The sequence below is a fragment of the Gigantopelta aegis genome, chromosome 1 (genome assembly GCF_016097555.1).
Source record: "Gigantopelta aegis isolate Gae_Host chromosome 1, Gae_host_genome, whole genome shotgun sequence".
Lineage (NCBI taxonomy): Eukaryota > Metazoa > Mollusca > Gastropoda > Neomphalida > Peltospiridae > Gigantopelta > Gigantopelta aegis.
In genome coordinates, this window is record NC_054699.1 from 12045487 (window position 1) to 12067218 (window position 21732).

A 21732-nucleotide genomic window follows, 5' to 3' on the forward strand; every position below is an offset into this window, starting at 1 on the left:
ATTTATATACATATATGGCCTGGATCATGGTTGCTGCTGCAGCTGCTACTGTTGCTACTACTACAAGAACATGATTTTTTCTATGCATTGTACCATATTCATGATTAAAACAATCCTTCATATGTGTCTATGTGGGACAGAGCTATTCCAAGTATCGTCCCTGACATCATATTATGTATCCGAGGGTGGAATAGCCCTGTCCCATATGGATGCATAATGGAGGATTATTTTTCTCCCATCCAGTTCATGGAAAACAAGATTTTTGGGGAAAAGTGAAAAACCTACATTTTTTATCATACAATAAAATAATCATAACCATTGAAAAGATCGTACCCATGGTTTATACTAAAAGTATAAGCCGCAAATGATAGTATAATTCCATTATGACAGCAAGTTTCCTTGTTTTTATTATTTACATTTATGTGACGTCACCCAATGTTGATATCAGCTCAAACAACAGAAGTCAAGTGGTTATGTAATACCGATTTATACCACATTGGCTGACGTCATGGAATACGCCTGTCTTGCATGACTAGGGGTGGGAGAAAGTACATATAATGGTCTTTGATGTACCAGGAACTGGTGAAGATGAGATAAAAACGAGTCCACAGAGGTTGGTCGATTCTGCGACTCCTCGCAGCTCAGGCCATACGCGTATGAGACAGGGACAGTCAGTGTCACGTTTCACTAAGCAACGATATGAAAATCTATTGACACTTTTATCTATCATGTACAGCTAAATAATTTGTGCTAAACTGGGTATAAAAAACCCTTAGATAATCAACGCTATATAGCAACTTAAAAAGCGGTTCAGTGTATTTTCCTGTCTACAATTCCACCACAACATACTGATGTTTACGTTTTCTATTTGTTAGGACAATACACATGCCACTGTGCTGAGGGGTGTGGCCAGAACAACATCAACGAATACAGATGTCAGTCGTGTGTGGAAGGATTCTACGGACCGTATTGCCAGAAGGGTGAGTGAATGATGTAAGATGACGTGACTACTGCATTGCAACAGTCCAGCAGCCAAATGGGATTTAGATAATTTGGTATTCGAAATGTTCGAATATTATTTTCTAGTATTCGAATATCTGCAATTCTTAGGTCAAATGGGGAAAATGGCTCGAAATTAAATGAATAATACATATTTTTAAAATCGCAAGATCCGTGCTGCATGCCACTTGCCTCGTGCATTCAGTCGAGAACATAAAGCATGTCTGGAGTTTCAGAATAGAGTGTTAGTAGTTACGATATGCAGGTGGCTGGAATTCATAAAAAATAGTATTTTCGATCACACGAGAATGGGTTTCATCTACCCTAAGCAAAACGTCGATTTCAAATCATATAAACAAGACGATTCCCAGTGTGGAGCTCCACGCGGTAAGACGTGTTTGTTTCGCTTGTGCACACTGCACGTGCTTTCGTATGCTCGACTTGGGGGTCCTTCATTTCGTTGTTTTTGTCAGCGAAATGAAGTTTACTTCTGGGATGTATGCGGCCATTGGAACTGATTGAACACTGGAACGCTTCTCGTTTCGACAGTCTGCACCACCAGGATGGATTCTTTTTTAGCGAGATTCCTTGCCTCCACGTCATTTCTCCGTCTGACTGTCGACTTGGTTTGTTTCGTGACTCGTATGACTGCCATTCTGCAGAACGCCACGGTTGTTCGCGTTTAGTCTCTACATGTCCGAGCCTGTCCTAGCAGCACTGGAAGATTGACCGCCCCACTCTAAGAATAAATAGGAAGCGGGGTCGGGCCCTACTACTCTTTTTCTAGACTTTACCTTGCTTTATAGTGATACCATCTCGTATCCTCCGGAGTCGGGCCCGTCCGCACCACTATACCAACCCATGACGACTGGACTATACCCTAGTCTGATACTCTCTCTCGTTCAGACGGATCCGGCTTCTCAAGATCTGTATTTCAGCACAGCACTAAACCTTCAACGTCTATCGACTGTCAATCTAGGGGTTTTCTTGACGGGATGCAACCCATCTCGTCCCTTTAAGCTGTGCACCCAAACGGCCTTAACGAGGCCACTCGCGTGGACATATCGATCGGACTTTAAACTTTTAGATCTGCGTTCAAAATTTTATGTCGAAATTACTTCTTTTTTTAAAAAATATTATTAAATAGTCCGATCCTCTCTTCTTTCTCTTATTTAGTTTTGGACCGTCCTTCTAAAATGCTCCAAATTATGTAAATATTCGGCCGAGCAGTCAATTCTTTTTATTTTTGGCGTGTAACCTTTTTATTGTTTTTATTTATTCTATTAACTTTTTTACTAATTGCTATTTTTTCAAAATTCTGCCCATTTTCACCACCCCCCCCCCCCCCCTTCCATCCCGAGTCAGGCCACCGATCTTATCGGAGGTCGGACTCGGGATGGGCGTGTTCGAAACCCTAGTGGTATATGGGCACGTTGAACTAGTTATCACCATTATAAACAATAATTAAAACAAATCGCTGCGATAAATTCATACAACAGTAGTTTTTCAGATATTATAATAATGTTTATGGGGCCAATTTTATACATTATGCAAAACGAAAGTTTACTTCAAAACCTATTTGACGAGATTATTGTACCAAAATCGATACTGTACATCATTATTAAAAAAAACACCTTGTTTTATTTATTTTTAAAAATCTAGTCTTGTGAACTTGTCAATTTATGTCGCACATTTTAGTTTTGTTTACGTACCCGGTGTTCATTGTTAACTACAAATAGTCTGTGTTGTTGCGTATTCTTGTCATTTATGTTAGCTTTGTGTTTGCGTGCGCGTAATGTTACATATTGTAATGTATCTGAGTGTTGTTAAAAAATCCATCCGAATCCGTTCAGTCGGCAGTTCAATGCGCATCTCAAAATTGTTTGGAGCTGAAAACAGTCAGAATGCTAAATATTTTAGCAACCCCGTCCCCACCAAACAAAAAAACAAAAAAATAAAATAAAATAAATAATAATAATAATAATAATAATAATAATAATAATAATAATAATAAATAAATACAAAACAAACAAATAAAAACCCCAACGTTTAACAAACCAACCAAACAAACACCATCAAAAACATGTGAACATATCTGGAGTGTTCTGTATGAGTTCACGTCGCATATTTGTTTTTGACATGCTGTTTTAGTGTTTTTCACATTTTGATATTTGTAATTTAGTAAAACTAGACGAGAAGTCAAAATATATAGGCTGGGTAACTACCAGTCACTACTGAATTATTATTATTATTTTTATTTGTTTTCTGTCAGTTGTTGTTTAGTTGCTATTCGAATATTCGTTCGGCATTTCCATCGAATATTCGAAGTACATTTTCAGTTCGAATACCGAACTCTAGAATAAACCTAGGATGAAATTAAGAGTCCAGGCAATTGTTTCGGGGGTTAAGGAATCCATTTATTAGATCACTGGCGTAGCCAGGATTTTAGATTTGAGGCCAACCCACTGTTTTATTTCTTTTTCGTTTTTCTGTTGTTGTTTTTTTAGAGGGGGGGGGGGGGGGGGGTGGGGGGGGGGGGTTGTATGGGTAATCCACACTGTATGTATGTTTGTATAAATTGATGTATAAATATCTCTGTATTGTATGTATGTCGAGGTTGACTGTTACATGCATAGATATTAACACATTGGCGCAGGGGGGTACCGTTGCTGGGACTCGAACCTGTGGCACCGAATCGCACGCAAATTGCAGACTACTATTTGCTTCTATTTGACCATGACAAACACAAACACACGAATGCACACAGGCACTCACACACACACGTAGACAATTACACACATTAATCAATCAATCACAAACACACACACACACGCGCAGGCACCCACACACACATGCTTCCTAAATAGCCGCATCAGTGAAGTCAGATAGAAGTAGAATGTCAAACAATGACGTTGTTTTTAATGTCACAAATAACGAGTACATTTAAATTTTGTTTTTGAATTATTTTAGAAAACGTCGCTTTACACAGGACGACTACTCAATCACCAGAGTGCTCGGGTTATGAAGCTGGCGCCTCTCTAGCTGTGGATGGTAACACTACGACAATATTTGGAAACGTTCGATATAAACACAAATGCACGTGTGCTCGGGACGTATCCCCTATGCCTACACAGTGGAGAGTTGATTTGAGAAAACAGTATCAACTTCACAAGATACAAATATTCAACACGAAGGGAAGTAAGTGTGTTATTGCCTGTATACTATTGATGTGCAATCTAAGAAATAGTTTCGTTTTCATTATGTAAATAAAAACATTTTCATGACATTATACAATAACCGCAACGAACAGAGCCATGTATTACACATTGTACACACCCATTGGTGAAAACAGCATGCTCTATTTATGATCTCGCACGACATTAATACATGTGCTATCGATTTAAAAATATGCGGTTGACTACTCCTAGGTGATGACTACGGTAGCCACAGCCATACATCCAACGAAATAAGCATGAACGACATTAATTGCTTTGTGGCGCATACATTAACCTGGATCTAATTGCTTTGTCACACATGTTTGAACTAAAAGTGCTTGCGCTTCAAATACATTTTATTCAAAAATAAGTTCTAATCTTTTTAAATATTCTTTTTTATGAGGATATATAAGAAACATAATACTGCATGCGTGTCCGTTAGATAATATTTATATTAAAATTCGTTGTTTAAAACGTATTTAAATCCCATTTCGCTCGTTAGATACGCTTTTAAACATCACTTTGGAAACTTAAAGGTATCTAACATATACGTATGTAGTATTATTCATGTATTAATTGTGCTAGAGATCACAATCGGGTCTGTGTTTTTTTAATACAGTTTTAATGTGATGCTTGCAAGTTACCAGAAACAAGCATAACACTATTTAATTAAATACTCGTGGTTGGTGCATACACATTTGTGGTTATCCCATGCATTGTCTATAAATGAGTCGTATGACATTGGTTGGCATGAGAACACACGTATGGGTACACAAAATATGTTTTGCTTCTTGAAACGTTTGTCATCGGTAATTGCTGAACGACTGGAAAAAAAATCCTTCCAAACGTATTAATGAAGATCAAAGTGCTTTTATGGCAAAACGACATATTAGTGACACTATTCGTTTATTATATGGTACTATAGTGAGTGCTAAAACATCAAGTATTTCTGGGATCTTATTTTTGATAGAGTTTTGGTAGCCATTCACTGATAATACTCTTTGTTTTTGGGGGGATTTTCTGGTTTTGGCAATGACATAAGAAGATGGGTTCAAATATTTCATAAAACTATTAAATCTTGCTTAATATTTAATGGTGCTCTGTTTCCATGGGTTGAAATTCATATATGCTGTATATAAGACGACCCTATTTCTTCCTATATATATTTTAATGCTCAGAAATTTTAGCTGTAATGGTTAAAAATAATTCAAATATCAGAGGTCTTTCCATCAATAATGAACATCTCCTTATGACACAATACAGAGATGATACTGAGTTCCTTTTTGATGGGAGTAAAACAAACTATAATTTGAAACTAGTTACAGTATTGAATGAATTTGCTGATATGTCTTGATTAAATATTAACTATGGCAAATATCAAGTCATTTGGATCGGTAAAGACATATTTACCAAACTTAAAACTAGAATGAAAGCCACAAATGTTCAAGACTCTTGGAATCACGTTCATAATATATAATGATGAAATTAATAAAATTAAGTTTAAAAATAAACTATTCGAAATCAATCAAATTGCTAATAGATGGATGCAACGTCTTTACTTATGTCTCAACTTAATTGCTTTTGTGTGACTTTTCCAAATCCTCTTGTAGATTTTTTTGATTTTTTATTAATCAATATTCTATTTAAATTCCTCTGGATTAATAAACCTGGTAGAATTAAAATAGCAATAGCTTGTCGCCCCGTTAGTGAGGGTGATCTCGGTATAGTAGATATAGAAGCGTACATAAAAGCCCTTAAACGTATATGCATGTTAAATATTGTGGATGCAACAAAAGATTATAAATGAAAGAACATTCTTGTATCGATAGTTCCAGATTTTAATAATACAGCTTGTTTCGGAAATTCTTATCCAACAATCTTGGCACGCTAAGTAAAGAACACATTTCGGAAAGATTGTCTGAATGCCTACAATGCGTTTGCACATAAATATGCGCCATAAACGTTTTAATAAATTGTTGACGGAACACATACTTTATAATTTTAATATTTATATTAATAAAAAAAGCCTTTCTATAACTCAAATTAGGATCAAAAAGGTATTCCTCAGATTACAGATGTTTTAACACTTCATACCTTGTTAGAAATTCATTATAACTTTGATACTGTACTGGGTTTTTTTTATAAAGTATTGTATAACGTATTATTCATGCAATTACCATAGTTTGACACCCAATAGCCGGGACCGGCCTCGGTGGCGTCATGGCAGGCCATCGGTCTACAGGCTGGTAGATACTGGGTTCGGATCCCAGTCGAGGCATGGGATTTTTAATCCAGATACCGACTCCAAACCCTGAGTGAGTGCTAAGGCGTCGTTAAATAAAACATTTCTTTCTTTCCCAATAGCCGATGTATTTTTCGCGCTGGGGTGCTGTTAAATATTCATTCATTCATTCATTCATTCATTCCTTTCTGGAAAATACCAGTGCTATGAGAAAATTAGTTGTGGTCAAAAAGGGATGCAAAACCTAATGCTATATTTTAATAACTGCAATTAACGAAATAAGGACAGAAGCAACAATGGGCATGGGAAGAGCTCTTTAATTCTGAAATCGGTTGGGCAATAATATAATCCAAACCTTTTAAGGTAACTAAAGGTACTAAGTTAAAGTAGTTCCAATGTAGATTATTGCATATAATTATTACAAAACTAATATATTTTATAAACACAAAAGCTGAACCAAATCTTTGTACATTTTATAAAAGTACTCCAGAAACCATGTTACATTTTGCATACGAGTCAAAACCTATTTATAATTGTTTTTGTCCTATTCTTACTTGAAAACTGTCCTCATATTCACTGTTTATCTCTCAATGCCAAATTAATTTTACCTGGAAAAATAAAATATTACAACTATTGACGAAAGTTTGTATATATATCTAATACTTGCTAAATTATGTATCTATAAATGTAAAGTAACAGACATCTTACCTAATACATGTATCAGAATTTGTAAACATATTCTAAAATCTAAATATCTAATGGAAAGAAGTATATATCATAGTAATAGCGTACACAATACATTTCAAATTAAATGGGTTATGTATCATAATATATGTAGCATATAGTCAGACAATCACTACTGAATAAATTATGCACATTTTAAACTTAATATTTTACGAGAGTCAGTCGTGCTAGTCATAGTCAAATAATTCATATATTTTTTATATGAGAATAATACTTCATTTGTGAATCCATATCATATCTGCGCCTGTATTTAGTTAATTTATTTCAGGAAACACTTGTATGTGTTTGTGCGTGCGCGCGTGTATGCGTGTGTGTGTGTGTGTGTGTGTGTGTGTGTGTGTGTGTGTTTTGAGTTTGTTTTTCTTGTTTTGGTATGGGGTTGGTGGTTTCTCTGTGAGTTATGTGCGTGTGTGTGTGGGGGGGGGGGGGGGTGGTCTTGGTACGATTTTTTTAAGTTGATAAACTATACTAGAAAATCTCACTGAACCTATTTTGTATAGCTAACTTTTTCCCCTGTCTGTATCATTAACATTCATACCTCTTGATAATAACTATTGTAAATACTGAATGGAAATTTCGATCTGTATACCAAATTGGTAATATATACATGTATAATTTTCTTTGTAACTCTGTCACTGCATCTCTGTTGTTGGGACAGATAACACGTAAACATGTGGTTTGTGACTCCCCCACCCCCCCCCCCCCCCGCAAAAAAAAAAAAAAAAAAAAAAAAAAAAAAAAAAAAAAAAAAAAAAAAAACCCACAACAAAAACACAAGGATAACTATCGTTCCGTAACCTGATTACGTTTGTAACCTATTTTTGTCTTCAAATTTTTGAAGCCCGAAATATCCAATAGGCCCACTACTGCACCCACGTTTTAAACATTTGCGATCGGATATTGAAAATAATATTAGAATAAAATGTTTGATTCGTATAAAATTCAGAAAAATAGGATTTATAACAAAAATGTTATTGTAAGGATGTCCGTTTTGGCTGGTTCGTATGTTGAGCTACGACGATAGTTTGCATTACTGATGCATTCATATATTTATTTAAATAAATAATATGTATTTGATTATTAAAATAAATATTTAGCAATAGTTTACGAACCTACATGAGCAAACATTTTTAGTGGTTTTGAATGATTTACAAATCACAGTTTTCTTCATAAATCAAAACTCGTTTTGTCGACTTAAACTTGACAGTAGCATGGGTTTTAATATGTATTATCACGTGCTATGGATATTTTTTATATATATCGCCACATAATTTTCTGGAATGGGAAGGAAGCTGACGCAATAATTCTAAAATATATATGGTTCAGTTAGTATACACGAATTTCATATCATCCACAAATTTGTATTTACCATTAATATTTACAGGGCCGTATCTAGCATGGGTAAAGGGGGTTATTGCAACCCTTAACAGTAAGAACCTGTAGCCTGGTTGCATTTGTATTGCCACCCCACTTATTTTAGTATAGGCACAGCCTTGTAAAATTATACTAATCAACTTTGATAGTCAGAAACAGCAATAAACAAATTGTTTTAGAGGAATCCAAGGTCATACCTGTGGTACAGGCAGTGTTACTACTGTACATATGGTGGTATAATGAAACATACGAAACCAAGACTGAGTTCAGCTTGTAATCAGTAGTACTATGTTGAAGTACTGGTATCCTGTATATATCCTTGTTTTAAGGGATATTGGTTGCTATGGACTTGTAGTTAGACAGAGTTAGGCACCTGACGTTCATATTAGTGGTCAGACTCAATTTTGTCCTTTAGCTGATGGCCCAGATATAGAGGCTCGTGTTGCGTAATTGTTTCTTGATAGGCCATTTTCGGTTAATATGGTCCCAGCATGGTGTTTGAAAACTCTGTATTTGACTTAATATTGGGGAACATTAAAGGAGCGAGATCACCACGTGATCCTGATTCGAACTGGGAAGTTATTAGTGTCCAGGCAGTACATATTTGAACACTGTAGAGAAAAACAGTTGAAGATAGTTGAACATGATCTGCCGTGAAAGTTCTGTGTGCTGATACTGACAAGGTAATGACTAGCATTCCGTTTCATATTAACCTAATTGATTTTTTCTTTAGTATACCCAATATGCTTTGCACAAATACAGGTGAACTTTCCATCAGCAATTTAATGGTTATTGATCTACAGCTCTATAAAATTGGTGTTGGGGTGTTGTTAAACACCTATTCGTTCATTCATTCATTCATTCATTCATTCTATGAAACTGAATCAGAGTTCTTGGAGAATGGCATTCCATCTTGGCCTAGCATGATACAGACATCACATATTATTAAATCTAACACCGACAATGAGTCTGATATCGAGATCACGCTTTTTGTATCTGCAAAACAGTTTGTTCCTTATTCATGAACTGCGTGGATCATCTGTTTACAAACTTAGTAACGTTTGCACATCCAAACACAAAACAAACAGAGAGGCAATGCTGTTGTTGCTATACTAAACTAATTGTACAAATACGCCCTGAAGCTGTATTTGGGATGAGATTTCTGACACGCTCAGTGTCCTGACAGTTCCGTTATAAGTCATTTAGAGCACATCAAAGTCATTGTACAACTTCCGATATGAATAATACATTCATCATATACAGTGAACTCTCTATATGTCAAAGTTGCTGGTGCCAGCCGGTTAGTTTGAGATATCGTTACATTTGAGATAACTAAACATCTAAATTCTCATGGAGTCGTAAATCTAATACCAAATTCCGATAGTGGATTTTCAAATTATAAATCACACATAGCTTCGTCCATTGGTTGGGTCTTTGAAGTAGTGTTTGGTGGGGAAAAAAATCAGTTTAATGCAATGCAGACCTTTCACGTGGGGATGAGCGGGGCAGTTGTCAACAATGAGTGCTAATTTTTTTCTTTCAATCAGTAAATATGGCCGACGTCATCCAGGCAGTTGTGTTATTTCGATACTCGCATGGCAAGGATTTCACAGGTTTAAAACACCTTGACTTCGCAATTATCAGTAGCGGCAACTTATCGGTTCTGGTCTGGTTACTGCAAACGAGGGCTGTTAATTGTTCCTTGCTCTTTTTGCCACCAAGACAATTCACACCTTTGAACTCCAGTGTGCGTTCTGGCATGATGCGATACACTATCGCAGTTTCGTCGGCGTTGTATATCTGATCTGGTTCAAACTCTTCTAGGACATTTTCTAGCGGGTTTTGTCCAGTCACTCATATCTGTCTTGATTGCCTCATGTTTCTGCTCAAAAGAATGTACTGTTAACGTTCTCTTGCGTGTCAGAGTTAAAGCACTGGATCCAGCTAACCCCCCAGTGCTCAGATTGGGTCCTTCACTGGATTGCTCGCAGCGTTCGTTCTCCGACATATTTCAAGATGAATGCATAACAAGTGTACACTCTTATATTTTTATTTAAAAATTTGGACTTAAAATAACAAGTTAAAACCACTCATAGTAAGAACACCTAATCCAATACCTTTATATACCCAATCCCACTTTTATTGTTACCCGCTTTTGATAACTGCTGCGGTTTTATAGGCCACCACTTTCAAGCGACCGGATTAAATAAATACTAATTAGGCATACTTGGCAATAACAACAAGTTAATCCACTGGCCTCTAATGATCGAACACAAACATAATAAATTAAAAGGAGGCCCTTGGCTTGGTTTACTGTATTTATCGAAATAATTTTATTAAATAATAATTATTTTCATTTACGGAAAATACGTTTTCAAATTCGACAAAAATATACAAAATATATAGTAAATATGTCATATGGGACCACATAAGTCATTTGACATAACGTGTGTATATTTATGTCAAAGATTGAGATAAACATACACACTCTTACATGCTTATATAGAGAAACGGTTCGGAATGAATGAATGAATGAATGAATGAATGAATGAATGAATGTTTAATGACACCCCAGCACGAAAAATACATCGGCTATTGGGTGTCAAACTATGGTAAATGCAACAACAATGTGATGATCAATATCAATATAAAAATTCAACAGTTAAATTAAAACACAGTGTAAAGAACTGTGTAAAAATACAAATATCACAAATATATAAAATTAAAATTTAGAGTAAAATTCAGTATCACGTAAAAACTGCAATAAAAGTTCTGGATGGAATCAAAAGAATTCCATGACAGTTCGTGGTCGAAATATATCTTTTCGAATTTCGTTCAGAAACTGACACTCCACGAAAATGTGACGCACAGTCAGAATACACTTACAGTGCTCACACAGAGGAGAAACGGTTCGGACCCACTTCTTGCTTTGAGATAGCGTGACGTTTGAGAAAACGGAGTTTGACATATAGAGAGTTTACTGTATTTGGATACTGAATGTTGTATACAATCCAGATTTGTAAGAAACGGGGGCCTCTTGAGTACTATAAAATTAGTTGTGCCCAGCCGCTAGAGACGTCCCCCTTATTAGAGATTAGGCCGGACGTCTAATCGATCTATGTTTACGTAGCTTCATATTATAAAATGGATTATATATTTATAAAAAAAGAACCTTAATTATTGGTTGATAATGTATACTTTGTATTATGAGAGGACAAAAAACAACAACATCGTCATGTGATTTAATGATCTAAATATTGGAGCTTTTTCAGATGGAAAACGAACATGTTTTATCCCACAGTTTTGTTCATAGAATAAACAGTACTGGGCTACGTTCCGTCCCTTATTTGAGTTAATACAGGTGTCTATGCGTGTATGTTGACGAATATTGGTTGTTTCAGATGAAAATAGACTCTGGGGATTCAAGATTTACGTTGATAACAGCAACACACCGTGTTACAGGTGGACAAGTCGGTATGCACTACCAGAAGTGTTTAATGTAACCTGTGACGCACAGGGACAAGTTGTAAAGTTTCAACTGCCAGGATCTACATTCCTTCAGTTGTGTGAAGTTCAGATTTTTGGTATGTAATTTGTCTAAACAGTATGTATTTACTCAAGATAAAATGCACTCTACACAAACAAATAGTTAAGAATCTAGCTGCAATAATCTTATTGTGCCACTTTGATGTTTGCAAAAACAGTAAAAAGCAAAACAAAACAAACAAAGACAATACAAACATATTTTGACTAATTTAGTTTAAAACTGATTAACACGCCCTAGATTAATATCTTTAGCTTATAATGAAGTCACAAATTGGCATTGTTATTATTATTATTATTATTACTATTATTATTATTATTATTATTAGTCTTTTGTAGGCCTAACGGTTTTTGTTTCTGCCCATTCGGTCGGTGTCCCGTCTCACCCTAATATAGTTTTCTGCCATTCTTGTTTCAAGATACTAAGCTGATATCTTCGGTAAAGCTTCACCGCGTAGAGTTACAGATCACGTTCGAGCTTAATGGGTATTTACCTATTTTTGATAGAATTATGGCCAGGTCACGTTTTCATGGGACTTTAGCCACGGATCATAACTCAAGTCAGTGATGGGATTTACATTTTAGACAGTTATGGCCCTTGAACTTATGGTTCCGACCGGCCTCGGTGGCGCAATGGTTAAGCCATGGGACATAAGGCTGGTAGATACAAGGTTCGCAACCCGGTACTGGATTCAACCCAGAGCGAGTTCTTAAGGGCTGAATGGGTAGGTGCAAGGCCACTACACTCTCTTCTCTCTCACTAACCACTAACTAACTAACAACTAACCCACTGTCCTGGACAAACATCCCAGATAGCTGAGGTGTGTGCCCATGGCAGCGTGCTTTAACCTTAATTGGATATAAACACGAAAATAAATTGAAATGAAATTGAATGTGCTTCCGAACCTGCTTAGGTGGTGTGGTGTCTAAGCCATCGGAAATAAGGCTGGTAGGTGCAAGGTTCGTTGCTCGGTACCGGCTCCAACCCAAAGCGAGTTCTCAACATTCATGTAGCCAAAACCATGTATACGTTTATACTGATGACAACACCATCACAGACTGTAATTGAATTCGAACTCAAGACGCCTATTTACAATTGCATCAGTCAATGGTCAACGCTAACCAACTGACCCAACACAATTACGGTACAAGCGAAAACCCAGTCTGATAGATGAAGCAGTTTATTTCTGCTACATTTCAGACATGTGACAAGTTACCAAACAATCATTATTCTGAATATTGGTAATTCGGTATTACGACCATTCTAATATTATGGCCTACGTTTAAGTCCCGCTGATGGTGGCAATAACGACGTTTCACTGTATATATATATATATATATATAGTCGAACGCTTTACCACCTGTGTCCATGCCACACGAGAAGCATTGTTAAAGAGGTGTTAACTGTCCGTGGCCCTGTTGAATATATGTATGTATGTATGTATGTATTGATGTATGAATATCTATATATTGTATGTATGTCGAGATTGACTGTTGCATACATAGATATTAACGCACTGGGGCAGGGAACAATTAAATCCTGTCTGGCCTCACAAATTGCCCCATGCCGTTGCTGGGACCCGAACCTGGGGCACCGAATCGCCCGCAAATTGCAAGACTAACCATGATGCGCTCTGATCTATTGAGGCATCCATATTAAAGGATGTATGTATGTATGTATGTATGTATGTATATGTGTGTGTGTGTGTGTGTGTGTGTGTGTGGTGTGTGTGTGTGTGTGTGTGTGTGTGTGTGTTTGTTTGTGGGACGAGCACCGTTTTATCAAACTTACTTGAATCCATATATCTCTTGTGGCGATATGACTGTCCCATCCCGACGGAAACGTGTATTAACTATCATGTTTGTATCTCGATTGAGTAGATACGTTTGTGTCGATATATATTTTGGTCCGAACGTTGACTTTTATATGGAAACATGTCTCTATTTTTCGATATTAATAATATGTGTTAAAATAAATAAAATATTTAAAGAGGTAGATATGTATTGCGCGATCTTAGATCAATGCCATACCGATATTGAGAGCATGTTACCAATCACCAAACGAGTTGCCAACATTTACTGTAAACACATGATTTGTATGTGTGGTTATTACAACAGTTCACAATGTAAGAAAATGGTCTTATCGAGCTTAAAAGAAAACGCTAGCAGACAACGATTGTCAGAGAATGAAATTAGCCAGATGAGTTGTGGCTTTGAGAAATTGTGGAATAGTAAAAGTAAGTAATTTGTCTTGATAGTTCAACTAGTTGTTAATTTACGAAGAAGGCTAGGCTGACTTTCTGATGGCAACTTAGTACAAAGATTTGGGTATGACCCGGACGGCAATGTTCCATCACCATACCTAGTAACCAACAGTGTGAACTCAGATGATGACAGCCGAACGCTTTACCACCTACGCTTCCATGTCAGACGACAGCATTGTTAAGTAGGCGTTACCTGACTGTGACCCTGTAGTATCTAAAGCAGATGCAAAAATTGTCACAGAAAATTATTAGACGTCGATGTGTAAACGTTTAGCTCTGCTGCTTCCATGCCACGAACCAATGCACAACAAATATAATTCCTAGACTTTATGAATTAGGTGTGGATCTTTTTATTTCTTTTTCTACAACATATTTCGAGCAAATGTATTTTTGTTATTATAACTATAATAACTAGAAATTTTATAAGATGATTAACTTTGTTCAGAACGTTAACAATGGTACAATAGAAGTAATTCATTTTTCATAGCATAATAATTTTCATTGGCTTAAATAAAAAATGTATGATTCGATTTAAAAATTATATTTAATATCTTTTTATATATATTTTTTTATTCCAAATTGATTTTACTAATGTGACTTAGCGTTTAACTCAATATGTTTATGTGTTCCCCACGATATTGACACAGTGGTGCTCGACCTGGCCAACAGAGGGTTACAACACCACGACAAGATCGTTATATCATCCGCACACATTTACGTGATCGCACACAACCAGCTGCCCGCACATCACCTACGATTCAAGGGAGACGTGGTCCAGTTAGCGCAAACACTGTACGACGCCGCTTACTTGCAACAGGATTGCACGCTAGACACCCCTACGTTGGGCCAATTCTTACTCAACGTCTCATACATGTACGTTTAAACTGGTGTAATCGTCGTCGATACTGGAATAGACGGCAGTGGGAAGGTGTCTTGCTTTCAGACGAATCTCGATTTCATCTTAGACATGCTGATGAACGACTACGTGTTTGACGTCGTCGTGGAGAACGATATCAAGATGAGTGCGTTGTCCAAACTGACCGATGGGGAGGCGGAAGTGTTATGATTTGGGGCGGAATCAGTCATCACCATAGAACACCTTTACATGTCTGCCATGGAAGGGTGACAGCCCAGTATTACATCGATAACGTCTTGAGAAGAATTGTCGCACCCCAGTTTGCTGCTCACCCAGAACTGCACACCTTTCAATAGGACAACACAAGAGCGCACACTACGAGATTAACCATGCAGTTTTTAGCTAATGCATACATCCCTGTCCTGGAATGGCCTGCACTATCCCCTGACCGTTCTCCAATCGAGCATTTGTTCGGCATCTTGAGCAGGCACTCCAAGATGAATGGCAGAGGTTATCCCAGAACCTCATCCAGAGGCTGATTCTGTCCATGCATCGACGCTGCTTAGCGTGTGTGAATGCTAGAGGAGGCCACACAAATTACTGACTTTTCGTTTTTGATAGTCACTCTAGTTTTCATTACTGAATAAAATTCTACGAACTTTGATGTCGGCGTCTGTTGTTAATTAAACAGATAAACCCCTTACGTTAAAAAAACCCCGAATAACCAAATAATTATAGAGCATTAATATACCAAAATATAAGTGTATTATCCCTGGGGCGTTTTCAATGGTGTTCAGTATATATATATATATATATATATATATATATATATATATATATATATATATATATATATATATATATATATATATATATATATATATTCTTTAAAAAGCAGGGGAACCTGAAATTTTAACTATTAGACCGAACATACATTTTGACCACAGACATCCTAATAAAGAACGTTCCGGTCTGTTTATCAACAAACCGAAACACATTCTATAGTTTGCACATGCATGACGCAGTTGCCCCGTACACGTGTGTGGGGTGTCATTCTCGATTTTGACAATTTCCAGGATGGTCCATTAATCACTGTGGAACATTATTTCTGTCAATAGTTTTCATTCTGTTGATCATACAGTTGTTATTGTTTTGTGTTTAGTCATTTTTATTGTTTGTGATTTACTGAAAAAAAGACGTCAATTTTAAAATTTCACTCCTGACCCCAATCGTCCTTCAAGATCTTTCGTGGTCATAAAAAAACTACTGTAATACTGAACTACCGGTTGTAATGTTTGCCCAATTCATTCACTATTATCATATAACTATTCCCCACAGCTAATATACTTTACAATTTTGGTAATTGTAAATTATTATTAGAGTTCCACTACTTTTTCTTGAAGAATATATATATATATATATATATATATATATATATATATATATATATATATATATATTATATATATATATATATATATATATATATATATATATATATATATTGTGACAAAATCCCCCATGTCGTTGTTATGCGACTGTGGAGATATACCTGGTGTTGTGTGATTCGTGTCGAGATGTGGCCACTGTAACTTATAAACTCTTTCCCCAGTATTTGTACTCTCTTTATTCTGTATTATTTGTCTCTTTTCTGTACTATATATCTTTAATCTGTATCTCTTTCCTGTACATTATGTCTCTTCTCTAATCTGTATTTCTGTCCTGTACTATATCTCTTTAATCCGTACTATGTATTTCTTTCCTGTACATTACCTCTCTACTCTAATATCTATATTTCTTTCATGTACTATATCTCTATAATGTGTTTACTTACAGTGGCCTAATTCACAACACAGGTTGTCAACAGAAAATAATTGAATAAATTTGAGAAATGTATCCTCAAATTGGTAGATGGGAGGCACACAAAGTGCAAGATAAATAAAGTGTAATTATTACAGTAACTGTCCTGTAATATGAAGTAATTAAATGAAAGAAGAACAAAGTCAGGTAGAGTTAAACTCAAGAAATGTATTCTTTTAAATAATTAAAAATATTAACAACAGCAATATAATAGTCACAATATATTAACTACACAAACCACAGTCACTCAGTTCGTCAACCGTCACTACGTCATGGAGAGGGACGTAACTTTAATATGAACCTAACGCTGTGAAAATCTGTAATCTTTAAATACGTTTTCTTTATCTGTTCTGTGTGTATGTGCTGTATCTGTGTGATAATATTTCTGTATTTCTTTATTTTCTGTTACATTTGGAGCTCTAGTATATCCCATATAAGGTAATAAAGGTCACGATAAAAATAACGATCCCTCCAATATGGCGGTCATGTTATAAATAGCGCACACTATATAAGGCAAATAATGTCAAGTTAAAAATAGCACTAAGTCGTAAATGCCGGAAATTAGAAATTAATAAATACAATAAACTAATATTTAAGGAAACCACTATTTGTTCTAATAACTACTATACACTAGCATATTTAAATAATATCCTAAATTATCTAAACAATAGTCCGTTTACAACATAATTAATATAGCAACAGGCTGAAACTCGTTCATATGTAAAATTCAAATATGGCGGCTTCCATGTAAATAAAACTGCGCTATTTTCACAGCTTCAACTGGCTAGAAATGGTAAACATGGTAACGATAGGTAGTGACTCATATATGTTTCGATTACATAAAAATTATATATTATTTCTTAAATAGTAAGGGTAATAGTGACATAGAATATTTTATTTAATATTTGATATATCCCTGAATAACAATGTCGGAACCGCTTGTCTGCGGTCCGTGAAATAACCGCGAAGGCCCGTAATGGAGACTTCGTCATCAAACAACAACATTAACAACTACTAAACGTTCACATTTTGTTACAATATATATATATATATATATATATATATATATATATATATATATATATATATATATATATATATATATATATATATATATATATATATATATATATTACCCCAGAAGTCACTCATAACGGGGAAAATAAAGGACATTGACCGAGCTAGAGCAGGAGTAGAGATTTCTAATAACTGCCGGACTACTTCTCAATATAAACAAACTCTTCGTAAACGAGCACGATGATACACGAACGCACATTTACATTTTAATTTTAATTAAAAAAAAAATTGTTGTAGGAATATGTTTTATATACTAATTTAATTAGGTTTTTATTATTTTATATATGTTTTAAAAATATAAATATACCATTAAAATGCATGCATTGTAGATTATAGCAGACGACAACAACGATAGCGAACATGTAACGCCAGTTAAAGTCAACGATCTTGTAAAAAAAATGATGGTGCAATTGTGAGACGAGTCGTAAACATATTTAAACCACTTAACACATATAACGTATGTAACGATTGTAATTACATATCAAATAATTTTTTTCTGTATAACATATTAGTGGCTATATATTAAACGTGTGTCTGATCGTTCTAATATTTGTACGAGGTTAAATTTCATTTTATTTCCTAAAATATGTTTTTTTCGTACGTACGAAATTATTTGAAAAAAACTCTTACAAATATTAAGACGACCAGAAACACATTGAATATACAGACTGATATTCTAAACAAGAAAATATATTTAATATGTACGTTTAATCGTAGAAATATTTTATTAGATAAACATTCAGTCTAGGGTAATAAGTAGAATATCAAACTCGTTACTATGTGTTATTTCATTCAGGACTTAAACTTGATAATACATAGTAGCGACTTTAGTATCATATCTCTCTCTCTCTCTCTCTCTCTCTCTCTCTCTCTCTCTCTCTCTCTCTCTCTCTCTCTCTCTCTCTCTCTCTCTCTCTCTCTCTCTCTCTCTCTCTCTCTCTCTCTCTCTCTCTCTATATATATATATATATATATATATATATATACATATATATACAAACACAGACACACATACACACAAACAAACACAACATTGTGTGTGTATAAACATACATACATATATACATACATACAGACAGACAGACAGACAAGCATACATTCTAACTGACGTTCAGGAATTACCCGATGTTGAGCGAATAGTTAATTCGAACTACCCGATGGGTCGAACACTTTCTCAAGCAGTGACGGGGTTTGAGTCAACTACCAGTATACATATTATATATAGTCAGAGTTTAAGCTCTAAATTGTTACCTTGTTTAGGCCCGCTTCTAGTGTTAACAAATACTTTTCCAAACGGTTCGCTCTGTTGGAAACATACATTCTATTTGTGTTTACATTCTTTATTTTTTCAAACGCAGTGTGTTCAGATGATTGGTATGGTGACAACTGTGATAAAACGTGTAACTGTCAAAATCAGAATGTGGTGTGCAACAAAACGACAGGAGCTTGTGACAGTAGGTAATCTTTATAGTTCCCATTATTGTATTATTTATTAAACACGCTGTGTTTTATACCAACGGCTATAGTGCCACTATTTAGTATTTGTATAGTAGTTCATTGGCATAGCAGTTATTATTGTTATCATACATATGAAATATGAAGATCAATCATAATATCTATGCATACTAACCAAATGACTTGAATTAACTATTACAAAATACTTCCCGAATTCTAAGTGCTTCACATATAAATTTACTTAAATTCCACTTCTGTGTATGACATTCTGTATTTAATAAAATTATCATTTTTAATCTACTGGGATGACACCTGTATTTTGGAGACATATATTTTATTCTTAAATCCCTATATAATGGACATATAAACAAACAATGGAATTCATCTTCCAATATGTCATAACAATAGTGACACTGTTTGGGCAAGTCATGTCTGTATCTATTTCTATGAATGTTATTAATTGTATAGCCTAATCAAAATCTTGTTATTAATTGTATAGCCTAATCTAAATCTTGTGAGTGCATTTCTAAAATAATGTATATTCCAATTCAAATGTTTTTCTAAAAGTATAGTTGATTTAAAAGATCTATATATTTCATATATATCACTACTATTTATATCTGTTAACCATTCGTGTAAATATACGTCTGTTAGTCTAAGTTTTAAAGCTTTTAGAAATATTTTAACATCAACAATTTCTTGAAATAGCCAGGCATAGCCAAAGCCACAACGGCATAAAATATTTTCCAACTGACTTGCTCAATTATTTTTACCTTTGCAACACAAATTATAAAGCATTAAAGCCGCACGCCCTAGTTCCATCCAGCGAAAATAAATTATAATGTTGGTTAATCTACAAACCTGTAGCACACTTAGATCACGTTTTTATAAAATGGAGTGAAAAAGCAGGTTTTATATCGATAAATACCATGGCAATCCCCATGACCCAACTGCTTGAAATAATGTTGAAAGTTAGTATTCTGATGTCACGGGTAGATGTCGCTCGAAGCACAAAAATGCCTACGTCACGACAAATTTCACAGAGTGCGCACAGACTTGGGATGCGTTTCTTTCACCTCTCCTGGACATGTTCCAACTGTTCTGTCCTCTCCAGATATCGTAAGACTTATTGGGTTTAAGGGTTTGTAACGTTTTGAATTGAGATACTTACTTGTCTGAACTTTATTGTTAATGAAAATGTGTACGAACTGTGAAGAAAAACCTCACAAATGAACAACAAGCAAACGACAACAAATCGGATGTTGTTGCGCGAACCGTGCACGAGAAAACAAATCGAACCAAAATGATAACGGTCACATGGTATACCAACGTCTGTGACATTGAAATAGAAATATCCCCTCTAAACATAGATTAGACCTTGTCTGCTCAACGGTTTTTTCTCAGAGGCGCGTAGCTTTATAAGAAATACGAAAAATGCATTTTGTGGTATTACAAACACCAGGATTACCAGGATTACCAAACAACTCTTCAGGAGAATGGAAATTTATATTCTAAATAATAAACGGTAAGTAAAGTGCAATTTTTTTTTTTTTTTTTAAATGGGTTTAACAGCGAAAAACAACGGCGTAATGGTTAACAACTAGGGCGTGTCCCTTTAAGTATGTTTGTTTACATAGCCTAGAAGAAGGTAACTGTAACATACGTGTCCAATATTTAACAGCTTTGATAATGGAGGAAATCATCCACGAAGGCCCCCAAAAGGCAAGGTACGAGCTATAATTCGGTCAATTAATTCAAATCACTCAAATAGCTCCACAATTATTTTTCGACGAGCCGTATTTTTATTGTGTTAGTAAGTATGTTCCATAAATACCAAGAGCAGATTGACCAATAATTGTTTTAAGACATAAATACAAAATTCTAGTTTAATTAACTGTTAAAATGTGTCAGGAATATTCCAAAAAAAAGGGTCTAGAACACGCCCCTAGACGCTCTCTAGAGGCGTGCTCTAGGCTAATTTCGATTGAAAGTTCATGGCGAAGTACATTTTGTAGAAAAGGCTGAAAACAACATTGAATTATGTCGATGATCAATAAATGAATACTGTGTCGCACTTGAACAGACACATAAAAGAAACAATTA

The 21732-nt window shown here is 35.3% G+C and overlaps 1 protein-coding gene across 1 annotated transcript in view; it reads left to right on the plus strand.

Annotated features, from left to right (window-relative positions):
- The first annotated feature begins 557 nt into the window (after positions 1–557).
- LOC121389845 (multiple epidermal growth factor-like domains protein 10) overlaps positions 558–21732 on the plus strand; it is a 65205-nt gene continuing 44030 nt past the window's right edge. Inside the window, exons 1-7 of the mRNA XM_041521868.1 lie at positions 558–654; positions 876–980; positions 3970–4197; positions 11976–12158; positions 12537–12603; positions 14236–14354; positions 19533–19628. Coding sequence (XP_041377802.1) covers positions 558–654; positions 876–980; positions 3970–4197; positions 11976–12158; positions 12537–12603; positions 14236–14354; positions 19533–19628 — 895 coding nt within the window. The remainder of the gene's footprint in view (positions 655–875; positions 981–3969; positions 4198–11975; positions 12159–12536; positions 12604–14235; positions 14355–19532; positions 19629–21732) is intronic.